This window comes from Neolamprologus brichardi, chromosome 2 (assembly GCF_056152115.1).
Source record: "Neolamprologus brichardi isolate AB-2024 chromosome 2, ASM5615211v1, whole genome shotgun sequence".
NCBI classification, from domain to species: Eukaryota; Metazoa; Chordata; class Actinopteri; order Cichliformes; family Cichlidae; genus Neolamprologus; species Neolamprologus brichardi.
Genome location: NC_142105.1, coordinates 16,827,476 through 16,847,319, shown reverse-complemented (window position 1 = coordinate 16,847,319; position 19,844 = coordinate 16,827,476). Strand labels below are relative to the sequence as shown.

Below are 19,844 nucleotides of genomic sequence, written 5' to 3'. Positions count from 1 at the left end.
ATCCCGCCCACACAGAATCGGCGTTCCCATTGGCTTAAAGTTTCAGGCGTAAACTTTTAACAGAGATTTCCTGGTTGGCTTCATTTATGTAACATACTTCATAAAATTCACATTCTACTGGTTTCCACTGTCTCATTAAGAGGTAGGTTTATTTTGGTGTTTTCCACTCCGTTCGTATTTACTCTTAAGAGTTACTCGCTGCGTGGGTTTGCCGTGTTCATGCTGATATTTACGTGTTTTATCAACTATTTGCTTCACTAACGCGTTTTCTGGCGTAGCTGTAAACTAAACTGAAATTGTTTAACAAACCAGCTCGGGACTATTGATTTTATGTCATTGTTCACTCGCCTTTATTACTGTGTAACATTAGCTGTAGTAGCACTTTAATGTACAGTTGTCGTATGTTAGGTTTTTGTAGTTTGTGCTACTAGTCTGCAGTTGGACTCACTTTTACGGCATTTATATCATTCATATGGAATATTCCCACAGATCTCTCACTCATGTACGGAGTAATTATTAAGCTAACATCCAGGTATGGTGCGTGGAAGCATTTCAATTGGCTTAACGTCAAAACAAGAACGTGCTGATAGAAGGGTTGTAAATACTTTTTTGTTATCATTGCAGTTTCGTTATTAGCTCTAGCTTGGTATAGTTAAACAGTAATGGTTGTTCCTTACTATCAGTCTGCTTTGAATATGTTAACATTCAAACACATGGATGTGTGGAAACAGCAGGCTGTGGTCCTAACCCCAAAAGTAAACCTAACTAATAATAGTTAAATGAACAACTTACAGGAAGCATTGTGGGTTTTGTGGGTTTTTTCGCTTTGGATAGATCACGTGACCAGTATTTATGACAGGCTGAGATCCTCTAAACCTGAGTTGTTGAACATGGGTCTATAGGGTCCAGAGGTAGCCCAGCTCACTAAATGGGAGACTTAAAATATAAAAGAATTTCATTGAGGGCATTTATTTGTTATTGGTATTCCTCCTGATGCCAGTGTTGTGCTAGAAACTGATTTTTGATGTTTCAGTGTGCTTATATTGGTAAATAGACTGACCATACATTTATGGAGGCGTTATATCTAAAATAAAGACAGGACCTGTTTATCTGTATTTCCTATGTCTATACAGCCTTACTGCACCTGCATTATAGTCAGTTCCATCAGCCCTTTTTGGCCATTTAAATGTCTTAGTAAAACTGTGATGTTATGTTTGTTTGCAGCTCTCTGGGACAAATCTCTGTTGAAAAAGACATTTTTGGTGGCAATCTTTTTTTTACCTGGGTAAATGTCTGTACAAGTGATTTTTCCAAAACTTCATCTCAACATCTACTTGACAGAAAATGTCTTTCACGAGAGATGTGTTTTTGACAGATTATCGGCCACGAGTCATTTACGACGGTCTACTGTTCAGCACAGCACCAGCAATTACAGGAAAATGAAATGATATTTTTAGAGATGAACAAAGGACATAAAATACTATTGCTGTTTTTGAAACTAACTGCTGTGCCTTTTACACCATTCCGTACAAGTGTAATATCCCTCCATTTAAAAGAGGAAAACTGTCTTAGTTGCCCCAAAGGCTTTTATCTGCATCGGAAAATATGACCTCATCACGTAGCCTTGCTGACACCAAGCAACTGGTCACTTAAGCCTGTTGCTTGGTGTCAGCAAGGCTACGTGATGAGCATTATATGTACCAGTGCCATGTACTAGTACACACAATGTAGGAAAAATAAGCATCGTAATATACGGCTGGCTTATGTTAGTAGTTTTCATTTTGACAGACCTTTATATTTTACAACGTGTACATTATGTACTGCAGTGTTCTCATACACCTATTCTATAGTTATCAAACTAACATCTGGATGTTTCAGAATTTAATTTTAAAAAATCAAACAGAAAAATACTGACTCACTGTTTTCATGTTGAAGGTTATTTTCTCTTTCACACTGTGAGGTAACTTTTCTCATGATCCTTATAAAACACTTCCTGTTGTGTCAGTGGTTTCACTATGAGCTACAGTTTGGTGTGGTTTAACAGGAGTGGCTCTTCCTGAGTATGCTTTTAAACTGCTTTAACTTATATATTGACATATTAGTTGATCCATAAAGTAGATTCTATGTTGGTAAACACAAGGTTGAGTTTATGGAGGCACCAAACCCACAAACCACCAAACTACTGGTCTAATGTTTTTCTTATTTTTACTGCTCTTGTGCCTTCTGCCATGACCCCCAAATTTCCCACGTTTGGGACAAATAAAGGTTTATCTTATCCCTGTTACCGAACAGCTTCCAGGGTAACTATTGTGCTTCTTGTGGGGTTTTTCTTTCCACTTTGAGATTGTATAATCTGGCATACTCTGTCAAGCTACATGACCTTACAGGTTGGGACTGCAAAAAAAGAAGAATCCCATTCCAGTTTGTTGGTGTGTGCTTCACTGAGTGAATGTGTTAAATGCAGAGAGGAATTTCCCCACGGGGATCAATAAAGTATACATTATTATTATTATTATTATTCAAGAATTGCACATCAATCAACTCCAAACGTTTTAGTCATGCTTTTCAAAGTTTTGCAACTTGCACAACCCAACCAAACTCCAAAAATACACTTCTCCAGAAAGTGTAGCTCTTTCTTGAAAACACTGAGAATGGCATGTACTTCCTTGTAAAGTAATTGTTCTCCTTTTTCTATCGAAGAAATGCTATAGCATGATCTACATCACTGATCTTAAATCTTGAAGATGAGGAAGCTAATCAGCCTAAACGAAAATGCATGTGTTTTTAAACCAACCGTAAGTGTTAGTAGGGGTGTGGTCCACCATTGGAGAGGATCCACGGGGTGTTTGGTTTCTTTATCTTCCTGTGGTGATTTCTATGCCACCTTTTGTCTCTTCTGTGTGCAGGAACATGGCTGATGGTGACATGCAGAGAAGTGGGGACACTGTAGATGCTGCAGTTTGTGGAAATGGGTAACTATTGTGCGTTGTTGCTCACTGTCTGAGTGCCCACGTGTTGAGAAAGCTTAACTACTGTAGCAGCTCTGTTTGCTGAAAATGTGGAGACTTGTGCACCTCCTGGCTGATTTGACCTTGGCTCAGGTTGTTTTCCTTCGTATTTTAACATAAGTGGCTTATGTTACTGTCGTCTTCACTTTGACGGCCAGCAGTTTATTCTTCAGTTCGCCACAGTGTGGTTTTAAACCAGCGGGTTTAATTAGTAAAGAAGCTGAGCGTGAAAGAGCTGCTTAAAAGAAAATGGTACATGTGAAAATGCTTAGTTGCACCAATGCTCTGAAGTTCTATCTGGTACAATGACATTTTAAAACCAATCTGTGTGATATTCTTGTACATTTTCATTGAAGTCGTGGGTAAACAAACAAGTTTAGCTACAGTAGCTACAGTCTTGTTAACAACTTCTTTTCTGTGTGACGGTGTTAAACAAGTTCTTCATGTTTTAAGTACAGGGCAGTTATGAGTCAGAGTGTGTGTGTGTGTGTGTGTGTGTGTGTGCGCTCCATCAGGGAAAATGCAGAGGCGGCAGGAAGTTGCAAGACTACTGAGGAAAAGGACTGGAACAGCAGCAAACCAGAAGCCGCTTACCGCTACAAGATGGACTACCCCTGCATTGGCACCTGTGTGATTATCAACAACAAGAACTTCCACTCAAAAACAGGTAAGATAAGATAGGATAACCTTTATTAGTTCCACGTGTGGGACATTTGTTTTGTTACAGCAGTGGATAGTGCAAAGTTGCATAGAAAATTAGAGAAAAAACACTGGATTGATATATCTATGAGATACTGTACACAATAGAATAGAATAGAATAAAATAAAATGCTAGATACAACAGTGGTAACAGTGGGTCCAGACAGTCATTCAGATGGACTGAGGCACTTTGCATTTCATGATCATTGTCTCCGTCTAAAACTGCCTCGTCACAGTGCTCGTTCCAAACTTCACTAATTTTCCAAATGTCATCAGCTGCACTACATTGTGCCTCACACTTCACTTCACACTGTGGCATAAAAACAACCTGATACAGTCTTTTTAGTTTTTTACTTATCACAGTAGGAAAAGAAAACAAGTACCTCACATGGATATGATCTTGAATAAAATGTAAATACAGTGAAGACCAACACAAGATCCTTTAAATGTTATTACCCAGCACGTGTTTGGAGATTGAATGGTGGTTGATTAACCTCCTAAGACCCAAACTCTTCCTTCTTGGACTTCCTGTCACAGGAGTGTTTGCATGTTATATCCTTATCCAGATTTATAGAATGTCGGGGAGTGCTTGTTTTCTTTTTACACTATGCTCAATAATAGTGTTGTATTTGTAAGACATAACACCTCTATGGTGCAGATGTTTCCCTCTCACTTCACCCAGTTGTAAATGTACACATGTTGTGGTGTAACAGTAGTAGCATCTGTAGGATCATTTTACAGCTGCTGCTGTGACAAATCCCAGTGTCTGCAGTGAAAAGGGAGATGGGATTTTCCCACATTTTCCAAATGTACAAAAAGTCAAATGAAGTACTTTCCACTGCTTTGCTTTTTGTGCAGTTGCAGTACAAAGGAATCCTGCTGTGACAGTTACAATCCCAGTTCCAAAACAAACTTGGAACTAAAATGTAAAACAGAATGCAGCGACAGATCTCACAAACCAAATGGTAAATGGCCTGTATTTGTATAGCGCTTTACTAGTCCCTAAGGACCCCAAAGCGCTTTACATATCCAGTCACACACTGGTGATGGCAGCTACATTGTAGCCACAGCTGCCCTGGGGCGCACTGACAGAGGCGGGGCTCTGACCACCACCAGTAGGCAACAGGTGAAGTGTCTTGCCCAAGGACACAACAAACGAGACTGTCCAAGCCGGGGTTCGAACCGGCAACCTTCCGATTACAAGGCAAACTCCTAACTCTTGAGCCACGATCGACCCTATGAATGAACTGTATGAACCAATGACCAAGTGTTGGTCAATGTACCAACACTTCATTGACCACAGAGCAGAGGAAACGAGCGCTGTCCCGTTCTCCCGTTCTTGTTTAATATCAGGACTCTACCTGCACAGTACTCCTGGCTCTTATTTGTCATGTTCCTGTTTCGTGATGTTCCAGCTGTTTGCAGGTGGTGAAATATCTGGAGGCAGGTAGGCCAGTTTAGCACCCGTACTCTTCTAGTACGAAGCCACATAAAGAATGCAGTTTAAAAGACGATGGTGATGGTCCCCTGCCAGATGTGAAGGCTGTTAGTTCCATAGGCACTAATGCACCACCATACTTTTGGACTGATAACAAACTGGATGGTCCCTCTACTCTTTAGTTTGGAGGATCCATGTTTTCCAAACTGAATTTCAAATTCTTTCACAGAACAGTTTTCCACCTTCTCACTCCGTCTTAATCAGCTTTGGCCGAGAGAAGACCGCAGCCTCGCTGTATCATGTTCACACATGGCTTCTTCTTTGCGTGGTTCAGCTCTGACCTGCATTTATGGATATAAACTGTATCCACAGACGATGATGTCTGTGAGTGTTTCTGAGCAATAATAAAATCATGCCTGTTGGTAACGTACTGCCACCCGAGGGACCAAAGATTCTGGGCGTCCAATCGTGATATGATACCCAACCACGTTATTGACATGTGGCCAGTTAACCTAAGGTAACCCTACAGTGCTGTGAAAAAGTATTTGCCTCTTTCTCCAGTTCTTTTTTTTTTTTTAATAGTTGTCACATTTACATGTTTTAAATTTAACAAACTTTAATATTAAACACAGATAATCTGGGTTAGAATGAGCTGTATATTTATCATGAAATAGTTAAATGTATTAGCTTGATTTGATGTTTTTTTTTTTTAAGTTTTGTTGTGAATAAAATATCAGTTTATGAGATTTTAAATCATTGCATTCTGTTTGGATTTTATTTCCAGGATTTCCAGACGGTGCTGACTTTATAGTGTGCTGCCTTTCTGCTTGTGTATCTCTGTAGGGATGGGCACTCGTAATGGGACAGATGTTGATGCTGCCAGTGTTGCAAAGACCTTCAACAACCTGGGTTACAAGGTCAAAACATTAAATGACCAGACTGTGGCTGAGATGAAAAGGCTGTTGTTAGACGGTAAGAAGATGTTAAAGCTTACCTCTGTATTCACAAAAACCTCTCCATCCTTTTACAGTCAATGTGTGAGCTGATTGTAGTGAAATGCTGTGGTTGTGGTAACCACCAGACGGCAGTTGTTCTAATGTTGCTATAGCTTTTTGTTAGCAGTTGGCGGATGTTATAGAGCTACACCAGTTACACTTACATAACAGGCACTGTCTGGTTTGGTTTTAACCAATCATCCCAATCGTTTTAGGAGTGTAGCCTTAGCCCATTGAGAAAGAAGAGTGAAAAAGGATGTGAAGGAACATAAAATGTCCAGAAAAAATTATTTTTGTTCATTCTATTAGAGTAGCTCCGCCAAAATAAAAGCACTGGCTTGTGAGTTGGCATCAGGGGGTTGTTTAAAAACAGCTGGACTAATAATTCCTTGGTGTTTCCCATCTGTTCTGCTGTGTTTCCAGCATCCAAAGAGGACCACAAGAACAATGCATCATTTGTGTGTGTGATGCTTAGTCATGGGGATGAGGGTGTCATATACGGCATTGACGGCTGTGAAAAGTTTGATACGCTGGTACAGTGCTTCAAAGGAAAGCACTGCAAGGGTCTGGTGGGGAAACCAAAGCTCTTCTTCATACAGGTGAGTTCATTATGGCAGTGTGGTACACTTCTGCGATGTGTCTTCACATTCCTGTGTTTCAGTCTTTATATAGTAACGTCTTCATTTGTAGTTTATTAAGTTCAAAGTGTTGCTTTAATTGTCATCTGTTTTGTAACTTTTAAAAACAAAACACTGCTTTCACTTTAAATGTACATGAAAAAAAATGTAACCATTGAATTTCTTTATATTTAACTGAGGAGTCAGAGCTAACACACCCACTTTTTAGCCACTTTGATTTCCTCCAGGAGCTTTGAGGACAACTTGCCCAACACAGATGTTTTGGATATAAAGTCCAGATGTTTCTTCACATTGTTTGAGAGCTTTAGTTAATGTGGGGAGGTTTTAAACTACTTTTAAAGATTGGAATTTACAAAATATACCTTTAACCCTTTTTCTTAATATCCAATTTGACTGATAACTGTAGTTTATATGTCCTGGTGCTGCTGAAATTCAAGTTCATTTAGATAATGCTTCGAATAACTGCCCGCCCAAGTTCCCTAAGGTGTTTCAAGATGTGTGCCAAATATGAGATCGATTTTGAGTTTCTCCTTCCTTTTCAGGCATGCCGTGGTTCAGCCCTGGATGAGGGAGTCATTGAGACAGACAGTGTAGGAGACGAGCAGACGTCTGAGAAGATTCCTGTGGAGGCCGACTTCTTATACGCCTATTCCACCGCTCCAGGTACAAGCTGTTTCTCTTAATAGACGGGACATTTTAGAGTGATGTCCCAACCTCAGGACCCACCTTCTGGGTCATTCTCATAAACCAATGGGTTGGGGTGTGAAGAACAAGCATCGACACATTGTCCTGTTCATTTTCTGTCTATGCTTCCCTTTTTCTGTTTCCTTTTGTTTTGGTCTACAACGCAGCTGATGTGTCACATGTGGTGTCCAAACCTGTTTTCTAAGAGCGCTAACACTGTCACCCGTCCTGCAGGATACTACTCATGGAGAAACACAAGCAACGGCTCCTGGTTCATACAGAAGTTGTGTGAGATGTTGGAGCGCTACAGTGGGAAGCTGGATCTGATGCAGATCATGACGCGAGTCAGCTACGGTGTTTCACGCCAGTTTGAGTCGTCCTGCAACCTGCCTGGATTTAGCAACAAGAAGCAGATCCCTTGTATCGTCTCTATGTTGACCAAAGACTTTTACTTCCCCGTCTAGATTTACATGGTTGAACCTAATATCTACCCTCTGGCCACCTTGAATGTATACAGTCTGTTGTGGTGTGTTGAGCAGGATAACAATGATTTATTGTCACTATACCGAAATGCACTTTGCACTGAGGTAAAAACACATCAGTGTTGGATGATTTTAGTGTTCGGTCTTGTTTGGGAAACACAAAACACTATTAGTTCCATAGTTAAAAATGTATTACAATAAAAAAAACCTTATACTGATGCGACAGCTTCCATCTTTTGTCATGTGATCATGCTGTAGGTTTGACACTTCATTCTGTTGCAATGGCCCAAAGTCCAGACCTCAACCTGACTCAACTGTTTACATGCAGTATCTCTCACAGAGGAAACTTTAATATCACCTGTCAAAATCTCACTTGTTTTATTCTGAATTTTACACACAGGAATAAGATCATTGATCCAACTGACCAAATCATTGACACAGCTGGTTTGAAACGTTTGAAGAAAATTCAGATCAGCTGATGGTTCAGTAGTATTTGCTTTAAAAGCATATGTGTGGATATAACCTGTAACATAATGCTACCACAAACACACCTGAGATTGTATGTAGAGCAAAGTTGCACCAGCAATGTCTAAACTAAAGCATTATGGAAAATTACATAGGATAAATTATCAATATGTTTAAGGCACAAGTAAAGAAGTTCAAGCCTCACAAATAACTGAACTCATTTTATGAAAAAAAAAAAAGAATGTTCTTGAATTTGCCAAAATAAAAGACACTTTCACAATTGATTGGATGAAGAATTTCTTTAAAGATGCCAACCTGCTGATGGAATCTTTATTTTTTCACTGGCTTTGATTTTCTTTTGTTCTGCAATTTCAAAATTAACAAAATTCCCCTAAACTGATCATATTTTCAAAAACAGATGGCTCGGTCCTTTCTTTATGCACAGAACTTTAGTAACGTTGTTACTTCGCGCCTCTGAACAGGAAACGGAACCCATTCTGCGTCTTCGGGTCTCTGGAACTGAAATTTGCAAGTCTTGTTTTCTTCCAACCTCTAAAAAGCAGAACGGGACAAAGGAACCTGTATCTTCGAGATTGCACATTTCTACCCACTTTTCGACCAAACTGGTCCGGCTCTGTGGAAAATATCTGCTGGCACAAAGTCTAGTTTTGACCACTTTTTGACCAACAAAGTAAAGGAAGTTATTTCGCTTATGTTGGAATAGTTTGGTTACACGGATATTGACACTAAACTCAGTTGTCACGTTTATGTTACGAACCTGCTTCTTATACTGTCCAAATTCTATATTCATAAATCAAAGTTCTCCTGTAGTAAGCCAAATTTCATTCAATTACTAACAACGTGTCGCCTTTTTAAACATTTGAATATACTCCTATAATGTGTCTGAACGAGTAGAGACCCCAGGTGCTTTGTCTCTATAGTATACTAACTTGCATCTTCTCTACTCCTGTGTTCTTGCCAGCCTGATGTTTCGTCTCGTTGTTCTCATTTTCTTTTTCGAACTTTATTGAAATTATAAACTGAACAGTCAGTCATTCCAGTTCAGTTTGTACAGTAGATATCCAGGGCAAATAAGAGTAACAATAAACAGTACAATGAAATAAGAAGGGTAAATAAATAAAGGAAAGGAAAAAGAAAGAGGGATGTGACAGACTTCATAACAACTTTGTACTTGAAAGTTGTAACTGTGACAGCTCGTTTGTTAAAAATTTCTGAATGAATTTCAATCAATGATAAACCTTTTTTATTTGAAGTAAGAGAGTTTGAGTGATATTCAATTTCAATCAAAACAAATTAAATGATGGGGTTGAGTTTTGAAATTTACATTTATGTAAATGAAATTCCCCTAATAAGATATAAAGATTGACAATGTCTTGTTGTTCTCAATAAAGTTGGATTTTTAAAAAGTGACGTTTCTTCTCCCGCCCACACTGGGACGGCGTCCAGACTGGCTCACAGGTTTTAAGTGAGAGATTTCCTGTTTGACGTTATTTATGTCACAGATGTCATAAAAGCGCATTCTGCTGTTTTCTACTGTCTCGTTACAGGGTACGTTTATTTAGGTATGTTCTACTTTATTGGTTTTTACTCCTGTGAGCCGTTTTGTTTCACTTATATGTTTTTCTGACGGAGCTGTAACTAAAATGAAACTGTTTAAAAAAACAGCGTGGGGATATCAATTTTAGGACTTTGTTCACTCGTCTTTATTACTGTGTAACATTAGCTGTAGTAACAAATTAATGCACAGTTGTCGTATGTTAGGTTTGTAGTTTTTGTCTGCAGTTACATTTTACGCACCTCATCCCAGTGTTGGGATAATTTATCAAACTCATATCCTGATATTGTCCGGGAACAAAATGAGAGTTTAACATTCAGCTTTAGATTTTGTTTGTAATTAAATAGAGAGATTCATTTTGTCCTTTGTACTCATAAAAATGGGTGTATATGGTTTTTGTTTCGCTATGAGCTACATCTTAAGTTTGGTTTAGCTTCCGCTTTTTTGTGTGGATACATCAGAATCTGCTTTATGTCAGGCTGGGTGTCTCCATGCACCCAACAATATAAACTGCATTGACCCAAACAATTAATATTCATGTGAGCAACTTCCTAGTTTGACCTTGCACAGTTTGGCATGCTCTGTTAGAGTCACAGGGTGTTTTGTCCTCTTTCTGTGGTGACTTCTTTCTCTGTTCTGTGCACAGGAACATGGCTGATGGTGACACGCAGAGAGAGGGGGACGTGGTGGATGCCAGCCTCTTCAAATTGTGGTAACTATTGTGCATTACTGCTCACTGTCTGACTCCCCGTACAGTCATATGAAACAGAAAGTTTGTGCAGGATGCTGTACAGTCTGTGAAAAACATGCACACCCAATGATTCAGCAGCTTGCAGAACCACGTTTAGCCACACAAGCTTGAATTAATTGTTTCCTGTATAAGCAAATATTCCTCTAGAGTGATGTCCTTATCAGTTCATCACAATTTTGGCTCGCTCTTCTTTACTACAGATGGCCTCACAGTTCATTTTTAGAATAATTTGCTATGCAGAGGAGTTCATGATTGACTCAACGCCTGTCTGCTTGGTGCCCAGGTCCTGTATCTGCAAACCAAGCCCTAATCATCCCCCTCAGTCAGCATGAGGTGCTCTTTTTGGTTTTCTCCAGATATGTGAAACCCTGCTACCGTGTTCTTTTTAGAGAGAAGAGGCTTTCTTCTTCCAAACAAGCTGCACTTTTTCTAATTTTCCTGTCATTAACCTTTCATTTCATCATTTAACTTACTAAGTGTTGTTTTTCTAATTTCTCTGAGCATTGCCTGACTCCTGGAAACAATTTTGGCATTGTAGTAACACCTGACCTAAACAAAGACGTTTATCTGCAATATGTATCTGCACAGTTGTTAAAATGTTCTTCAAAGAATGATACCCGCTAAACAAGTTCTTAAGTTCTTCAGTGAAAGGTAATCACATCGGTTGTGTGTACACTTTCAGGAAACAAGCAAATGCAGGAAAGGGTAAGACCAAGGAAACGAACAGCAGCAGACCAGAAGCCTCTGACTCTTACCGCTACAAGATGGACTACCCATGCATCGGCACCTGTTTGGTTATCAACAACAAGAACTTCCACCCAACAATAGGTAACAGTGGGTCCATCCTGCCGCTCAGGCCACACTGACTCTTATTGCACACACAAATAGATTTGGCCTCTGCCTGGGTCTTCCTGTGATTGACTACTGCTGTTTTTTATGGAGTTACAGCGGAGAGGAATCGTGCTGTGACAGTTTACAGAAACACTTGATTAAAAAGACAAAAAGAAACTGGAGTTTGTGTCATTGCTACAAAGATCAGGCTCAGTGTTATCAGTCCAAAGTGTCACAGTCAGGGTGAAGTCAGGATACACGTCCTTTTTGAAACTATACTGAAGACGCTGATGTTTACAGCGCGCTGCCTTTTCGCTGGTGTGTTTCTACAGGGATGAGCACTCGTGATGGCACAGATGTTGATGCTGCCAATGTTGAGAACACCTTCAGTAAGCTGGGCTACAAGGTCAAAGTGCACCATAACCAGACTGCGGCGCAGATGAAGAAACTAATGCTAGATGGTAAGAAGAGTTTTGGTCATTCATGTTTACACGTGTGTGGAGAACGATCCTCCCCGTGCTGTTACGCTGAAGTCAGTTTGTCAGCTGATACTGTCTGCAGCTGGATCATGTTTGTGATTCAGTTTAATGCTCTTTTACTCTTTTTGCACTGAGAAAGAGACACTCCAAATGCAACAGCAGGTGTATGTGCAGTCATATAAATTTAGATAGATAGATGTGGAAAAATTTAATTTTGACCAGGTTTTAAAAAGACCTGGTGTTAATGAGCAACTATACAAACAGCACTCTCAACACCTAAAGATTACAATTTTTTTAAACTATGCGGTTTAGATTATTCAGGATTTATATCTGTTTCATTTCTTTCCTAAATGGTTTCTTGTGATTGTTCAGTCAAAGCTTCATCATCATCATGTGACCCCTAAACATGACTGTAGGGAATAAACCATGCAGAATTTATGCCAAACTGCAGGAACCGTCTGACGATGAATGAATAAATAAACACTTTAAATATATTATATAGATGTCTTAACTGTAGTTTTAATAATAATTTGAGAATTGCATCATTTTAAAATGCAGTAAATTGCTGCGTTAACCGCCTGCGCACTGCACAGCTCTGATAAATCGCTGCAGTAACTTTAAGGCCAGCATTTACAGACAGGTCAGAGAGGCAGAGCATCAAATCAATCACACATAGCTGATCGTTCAAACAGAAGGCCAACGACTTCCAAACACAAATATCCGCTCGATGCTGGCTGTGATTCAAACACATGTAAACGCTATTCCAGGAATCAGAGACAGAAAGTATTTACAGAACTCTGTTACAAAAACAATCATTTTCTTTTTCCCCCCAAACTTTATGACAAAGTTCAAATGAGGGATTTTTGCTTTTCTCCTTTTAGCTCCTCATAATTCAGCTGGCGCGCTTCGTTTGAATATCATCGCCTCTTAATGATCGAAGAGATAAGCAGCAAAGCCCGTCTCTGCCTGTCTGTGAAGCCTTCTTAGTGCCATCGGTGTGTTTTGACCTTTAATGAAATTTATCACAAAAGAGTTTTCAATTTTTATTTTACTGTTAAAATACGTTTTTAAAAGTACGCGGTTCAGAGTACGTTACGAAAACTGTTGTTAATACATCTGCAAATTTTGTGACATCATGTTGAATTTATCACAGAGTGTAACTTACAGAGTAACTTAACAGTAATTTCTTTAAAAAGAAGAAGTAATTTCTATTTGGTGCAACGATCTGACAGAACACGCCTGTTTATTTTATTTCAAATTGTCGGTGTTAACAGAAACAACGAAAACTGAATATCAAGCAGGAAAATCTTAAATGTATGGAATTCACATGTCAGAATAGACTGCTTCTTTTTTGTAGTCCTTTAATGTCCCGTTTTTGGGAAGACACCATGAGGTTGCTTCTGTTTGCTCAGTCCTGCCTCAAAAAGTCTGAGTGGTCAAACTATACATTTACAATGAAAGTGAAAATTTCAAAAGAATGTGAATTTCACTTTTATTTATACAGTGCCAAATCTAAACTGTGGTCTCAATGTGCTTTATATTATAAGGTAAAGACCCTATAATAATGCTGAGAAGGTTATCTATAGCTAACTGTCCAAGTCCAAGTTTTTTGGAAGAAAGCGCCATCTCCTGATGGAACCCTGGAATTGAGTGAAATGCGCATGTTACAGTGTAAAAATAGATCCACTCCAAGGCTGATCCCTGACTGACCCCTGGCTGTAAGTGAAAATTTATGCAAGAACACAAACTGAAGCAAATCCTCAGGAACAGAGAGGGGTACTTTCAGCTGCTCTTTATTTTTAAGCGGATCAGTCCAGAGGATGGATCCACATGATTGCTGAGCACAGCTTTATGCTGGATGGCCTTCCTGACACGACCCTCACATATACTGGGAGCAGGACAGTGAGCACACAAACCTGTGTGTGTGTCTCCTCTTGAATCAGGGGTGTTTCGTATGTACAAGGTTACAAAGTGTTAACCCCAACACCATGACGCAAGATCTCACAACCAATTATGAGTTAATCAGAGGCTGTTTGTGTGTTGCCACTGCCCAAGCAACACACCTGAGTTCATTACACTCAGCTGCCCCTCGGCTCAGTCAGCTACACCCTCCCCTGCTCCAGAGACATGTGGCCTGTACTCAGGAATAAATCAATCCCACGTCTGTGCTGCTCAACCAGCTTCCTGTTAAACGCCATAACTGACTTTAACCTGCTGTCTTCAGATTTCCAGCCTGGATCTTATCACCCTGTCCAAGTTTCTTACCTTATCTTAAATCATTTTTAACTTGATATGCAAAATGTTAGAACTGAGAATGGTGTACATTCTTTTTCACGTGGCTGTAAAAGTGAGTTAACAAAGGGAGTTAACAAGCCACCTCCGCTCTCCTAATTGACCAAAGCTTTGTGTTTCTGCTAGCAGTTGTTAGAGGGCCATGCTAACTAACAAATAAAAGCAGACTGGACTGTTTGGGAGTGTGAGCTTTAATAGGCAGGAGCTCCAACAGCGTACATGTACTGCAGAAATATGAAGTCCCTAAAAACCTAAACCTATTTTAGTAGCACTCTTTAAAACAACTGGACCAATAACTCATATTGTTTCCCATCTACTCTGCTGTGTTTCCAGCATCCAAAGAGGACCACAAGAACAATGCATCATTCGTGTGTGTGCTGCTTAGTCATGGAGATGAGGGTGTGATTTACGGCACCAATGGCCCTGAAAGGTTCGATACCCTGGCAAAGTGCTTCAGAGGAGACTACTGTGCGGGTCTTGTGGGGAAGCCAAAGCTCTTCTTCATTCAGGTTAGTTAATTATGCCAGTGTGGTACACTTCTGTGAATACAGTCATGTTTTCATTTGTATTTGATCAAGTTGTAAAATATTTCCATTGATCGTAATTTGCTTTGGAACTTTGATAAGGAGTCTAAACTCACTTTCAATGAGAAAAAGCTAATTACTACATGTTACAACATTTAGACTCTGTTCCCTTTCTACAGTTAATGCCACCGTAAAACAGGTGCAGCTAATACCAAATACTAGAGAGCAGTTATCCCCATTTCCTCAGGAGGCGTAGCCTTTTGCCAGTCTTCCTTTAAATGACAAGTTCCTCTTAATAATGTTACACTGGGTCACTGCACCATCTTGTGGTATGCATTGGTATTACACCCAGCTCTACTTCAACATGAGTCCTGAGACCCAGACGATTCATTTTGTCCTCTGTAGTGGACAAAGTGAGTTCAACTGAAAGATGCTTGTTTTCCTCAGTATTCAGGAGGATGACAGACACAGTTTTTTCCTGAAATTCTGTTTTTGGTTTAGTCCATTCTGGAAAGTTATAACAACTTTTAAACACACGGATGTACACGCCTGCTTGACTGTGACAACCTGAATGCTTTTGGTGTTAAGATTAAAAATACATGCAAAAAACTGGATGTCTAGCTGTACATTACATCCTCCATCCACCAGAAACATTCAGGTAGTTACGCTTAGCTTATTCCCAGCCACCTCACCTGGAGCAGGCAGCTGGGTAGGGGAGGTCTGGCCATCTCTACTTGGATTAGTGTATCTGCGACACAGAGATGGATAAGTGACAGAAAATTAATGGATGTATGGAGCTTATAAAAAGTACATACAAGCTGCTTTTAGCAGATTTGACTGGTGACTTTATACAGATGTTTATACAGATGTTTCAAGATGTCTGCCAAGTGGAGCTTCAAGAAGGACTTTGATAATATCTGCTTCTCCTTCCTTTTCAGGCATGCCGTGGTACAAACCTGGATGAGGGAGTCATTGAGACCGACAGTGTAGGAGACGAGCAGACGTCTGAGAAGATTCCTGTGGAGGCCGACTTCTTATACGCCTATTCCACCGCTCCAGGTACAAACAGTGTTTTCTGTTATCTTAATAGGCTACATCACATTTTGGCTAAAGGGTGGACTCACATGGAGGCCAGTGGGAAAAGGTGAGCTTTATTTGAACTGATGGTAAAGTCCATAAAAAAGACCAAAAAAAGTGCAAATAATACTTAATCTCCAAAAAATTAAAAGATAAGAAATGACAGGTAAAAAATAGACACTTTGGTAAAGAACACAGGAGAGACAGGGATTTACACGCTTACTGCGATAAGATCAATGCTTTAAGCTCAGGATGTAGCCCACATACAGAAATGGGACATTAAAATATATGCCTCAAACATGTGGGAGAAAAAAAGGGGGAAACTATTAGGATAATGACACAGGAGATGTCAAACTAAATGCAAAACACAGGAGACAATGACTACCAAAATAAGAGAGGAAATGAAAAAAAGCCATTGAAACAGGGAGACGTGGATACAAGAACGTTATGGGATGAATAACAATAAAAGAACAAACTCTAACTAAGAAGAAAAGAGGAACAGGATACTAATGAAAAAAAACCCAATGAAACCAGACAGAAACAATACCAAGAACCAGACGACCTGAAGAGAGAATGGAAATAAAACCCCAAAAATTAAACACAACTCTGAAAACTCTGAGTTCAGAAACAGACAGACGTGCCAAATATAGACAATTTTAACTTGAAAAGGCAACTGATGCAGGACAGAAGAGTGTCGTGATCTATGACATAAATCATCATCAATTTAACATTTCTGGACACACTTTAGTGACCACAAAACCTCTGTGATTTTTTTACAATAACTAGTTTAGCTTTTCGTGGATTTTGACTCTGGAATATCTGTTTTTAATTTGTTTTATGAATAAAATACAACTCTTCATTATACTCAGACATCTTTCATGGTTCATTTTTGAGGTATATTTTTTTCTGCTCCAGTACCATCATTTAGCTAACTGATTTGACTGGGCTGGATATATAATTAAATGTCTTAATACAGCCTTTAGGTGATCAGTCGTCTAAAGTAACAGCTAAGATGGCTGTGGCAAGGACCACACACACACACACACACATACACACACACAGCTTTGTCAGTTTATTCGGTTTATTGTCTATGGCAGTAGATTCTGTTGTTTTGGTGCTCTGCATGCTGGAAACGGTCACTCCAAGGCTGCTGCCACACACACGTTTTTCTGCTCTACTGTCACTGAAAAAGAACTGAGCCAGCACACCTGTGTTTCAACCACGCCTCCCTGTGAGCTCACTGTGTCATGTCATCCCTCCCCTGCAGCAGGCCACAGGCCACACCTCTGCCACAATGACTAACAACCGTAACATACGTCTAAAAATGTGTTGCTTTCTCACTCACTGCAACCTACATGGCTCTGCTTGATGCTTCTGAGTCACATGACTGCATGAGATTGGAATGCAGTAGAGCAGGGAGGAGGGGGCGGAGCAAAGTGTGCCTGCATGAGAGGAGCATTGCTTCCACACGTCTCCTTTCTGATGAATGGGAGCAACGTACAGGGGACAAACAAACTAAAGCATCGAGCGTATCGGGCTAGTATTGATCCAATACCAGCCCCGGTATCAGTTCTATCGATATTTTACTGCATAAAATGATATTAAATTAAATTGAGTACCATCGTAGTAATAATAAACACATAGCTGAACTAAACAGATGCCCTCCCATAGATCAGTGTTTTGTCTCAGTCACCAGTCCAGCTACTATTAGTGTCAGGATTGTGTATTATAGTGAACGATCGCGTCCTCGTTGTGTTTTCTAAGAGCGCTAACACTGTCACTCATCCTGCAGGATACTACTCATGGAGAAACACAACCTACGGCTCCTGGTTCATACTGACGTTGTGTGAGATGTTGGAGCGCTACAGTGGGAAGCTGGATCTGATGCAGATCATGACGCGAGTCAACTACGGTGTTTCACGCTACTTCGAGTCCTCCAGCAACCTGCCTGGATTTGGTTGCAATAAGCAGATCCCCTGTATCGTCTCTATGTTGACCAAAGACTTTTACTTCCCCGTCTAGATTTACATGGTTGAACCTCAATCATCTTTGTTCTCCTTGACCAAATGCAAAGTCTGGTGCTGTGCTGCAGCTGATGCAAAGCAGGATGACAGTGATTTAAATGTGACTAAACCCATTTGCACAATTGGCACTTAGATTAGTAATACTTTTATTGATTTTAGTGTTGGATCACACAAAATATATTTTGTGTGTTTATGTATGTTTGTATTAAAGTGAAAAAAAAAAACCCTTAACAGTGTTGCAACAGTTTCCATCTGTATTTTCTGGGCGCTCTGCACTTTTTCACTGTCTGTCGTAGGTTTATGTTTTGTCGGCCTAACAATGGCATATTTTTGGACCTCATATTGAGAGTTCCAGTGAACATCTACCAAACTCAGGTTCAACACTTTGAATCATCAGTTCTTTCTGAGCCTTTGAAAATGGGAGGTTATGTGTAAAACATTTAATTCAATACATGTGTTAAAATCCTCGAATTGAAGCTGAAGGTTCGCACTTCAGTCACATCTTCTTTGTTTGACTTAAAGTCCACTCTGGTGGCGTGCAGAAGCAGCAGTCCACACACTCATAGAGCTGACCATATGACAGGCCAGATGTTTTGTATTTTGAACCAACTGTGTGAACATGCAGCCACTAGAGGAGGCCAGAGAAACAACTAACGTGGTTCTCAGAGGCCTTTAATGACTCAGCAGGTTTCAGGAACTGAAACTGTGGCCCAGTTTAACCCTTGATGCACCGACCATGTGGAAGTGCTAATTTGAAAACGAGAAAAGAAATAAGACTTTCTGTTTAGACAGTTGTCAGCTCCTTCTTCTTCTTTTTCTAATTCTTCCGTTTTTCTTTTTAACCATCTGTATTCTGCGTAGAAGGCAGCTTCGTCCAGGGCCCACTGCTGTGAAATCCTTGGATACGTTTGTCAGACCCCTCCCCGGGCTCAGCTGTGTGTGTCACAGAGATAACCCTGACCCCGTGGAGAGCTGGCACACACTTTCCATTTGTTGAGGATCGAGTGTGGAGGTTGGAGCTTCTCAGACATCACATTTTCCATTCCCAGATTTTGACAAAGCTGTTTTCTCTTTACTGTAAACAGAAACAGTGTGCTGAGTGACTCACCGGCAGCACAAATAACACCAAATGTAACAATCATAAATGAATGGGAAAATTCAGTACATGTGAGTGTGCCAGTGGAAGCCTTATCTTCAGAGTTTCCATTAAAAACAGATACATGTCATGCATACATGCTGCTGTGTTGGGAATCTGTCGATCTGCTGCTAGCTTGCAGACATTTTCATGTGAAACTGCACAGCTCAGTTTCGATTCTTCTTTTGAAAGAATGAACGGAATCACTGCGTGCACTACTCTAAACTGCAGCTTGACTCTGGGCCACAGCTACACACTTAGAGGAGAAACATTGCAAACGTGTCCTTTCCACACAGCGGCAGGTGTGCTGCTGCCAACCCCTTAAACACACACACAGTTGTGAGAAGTTTCTAGTTTCGTTTCCAGTTGCAGTGGCGGAGAAAGAAGAGGAGCTGTGGGGGCGACGGAGGGAGAGAGACACAGAGGAAGTGAAAATGAAATTCAGCTCAAAGATCGTCTATGTCCTAAGAATAAACGATTTCGGGGGGAGTCATTTCCGCCGTGTTTCACCTGCTTTCACATTTAAACACGTATTTGCTACAGTTAGCTAGGACATGTATTCAGGTACTAGTCACTGAGCTATGTATATATATCCCAGTCGTGCAGTGATTTAATGTTGGTGTTTTGCAGTGGCGTGGCAAGGAGAATGGTAAAAAAAAAAAAAAGATAATTTAAAAAACCCAAAACACAACGGAGTGAGCCATCTTCGCTTCGACGTGTGCGAGCGCACGCGAGACTTCACGGCG

The 19,844-nt window shown here is 40.2% G+C and overlaps 2 protein-coding genes across 4 annotated transcripts; both read left to right on the top strand.

Moving 5' to 3' along the window:
- Window positions 1-46: 46 nt before the first annotated feature.
- On the top strand, window positions 47-8,164 carry LOC148106115 (caspase-3-like). Of its 2 annotated transcripts, XM_006781901.3 has the most exons (7): window positions 47-142; window positions 2,907-2,972; window positions 3,524-3,675; window positions 5,989-6,117; window positions 6,564-6,739; window positions 7,321-7,441; window positions 7,697-8,164. In XM_006781901.3, exons 2-7 carry the CDS (start codon window positions 2,911-2,913, stop codon window positions 7,924-7,926), a joined length of 870 nt encoding a protein of 289 aa, XP_006781964.2. In that variant the 5' UTR covers window positions 47-142; window positions 2,907-2,910; the 3' UTR covers window positions 7,927-8,164. The 2 variants fall into 2 exon arrangements, with proteins under 2 accessions (XP_006781964.2, XP_087703646.1); XM_087847520.1 differs by lacking the exon at window positions 47-142 and having other exon boundaries at window positions 2,863-2,972.
- A 1,727-nt stretch (window positions 8,165-9,891) lies between these two features.
- LOC148106114 (caspase-3-like) lies at window positions 9,892-18,186 on the top strand. 2 transcript variants are annotated; one of them, XM_035912439.2, is made up of 7 exons: window positions 9,892-9,978; window positions 10,632-10,697; window positions 11,419-11,564; window positions 11,900-12,028; window positions 14,672-14,847; window positions 15,801-15,921; window positions 17,732-18,186. In XM_035912439.2, exons 2-7 carry the CDS (start codon window positions 10,636-10,638, stop codon window positions 17,959-17,961), a joined length of 864 nt encoding a protein of 287 aa, XP_035768332.2. In that variant the 5' UTR covers window positions 9,892-9,978; window positions 10,632-10,635; the 3' UTR covers window positions 17,962-18,186. The 2 variants fall into 2 exon arrangements, with proteins under 2 accessions (XP_035768332.2, XP_006781962.2); XM_006781899.3 differs by having other exon boundaries at window positions 9,892-9,992.
- The last annotated feature ends 1,658 nt before the right edge of the window (window positions 18,187-19,844 follow it).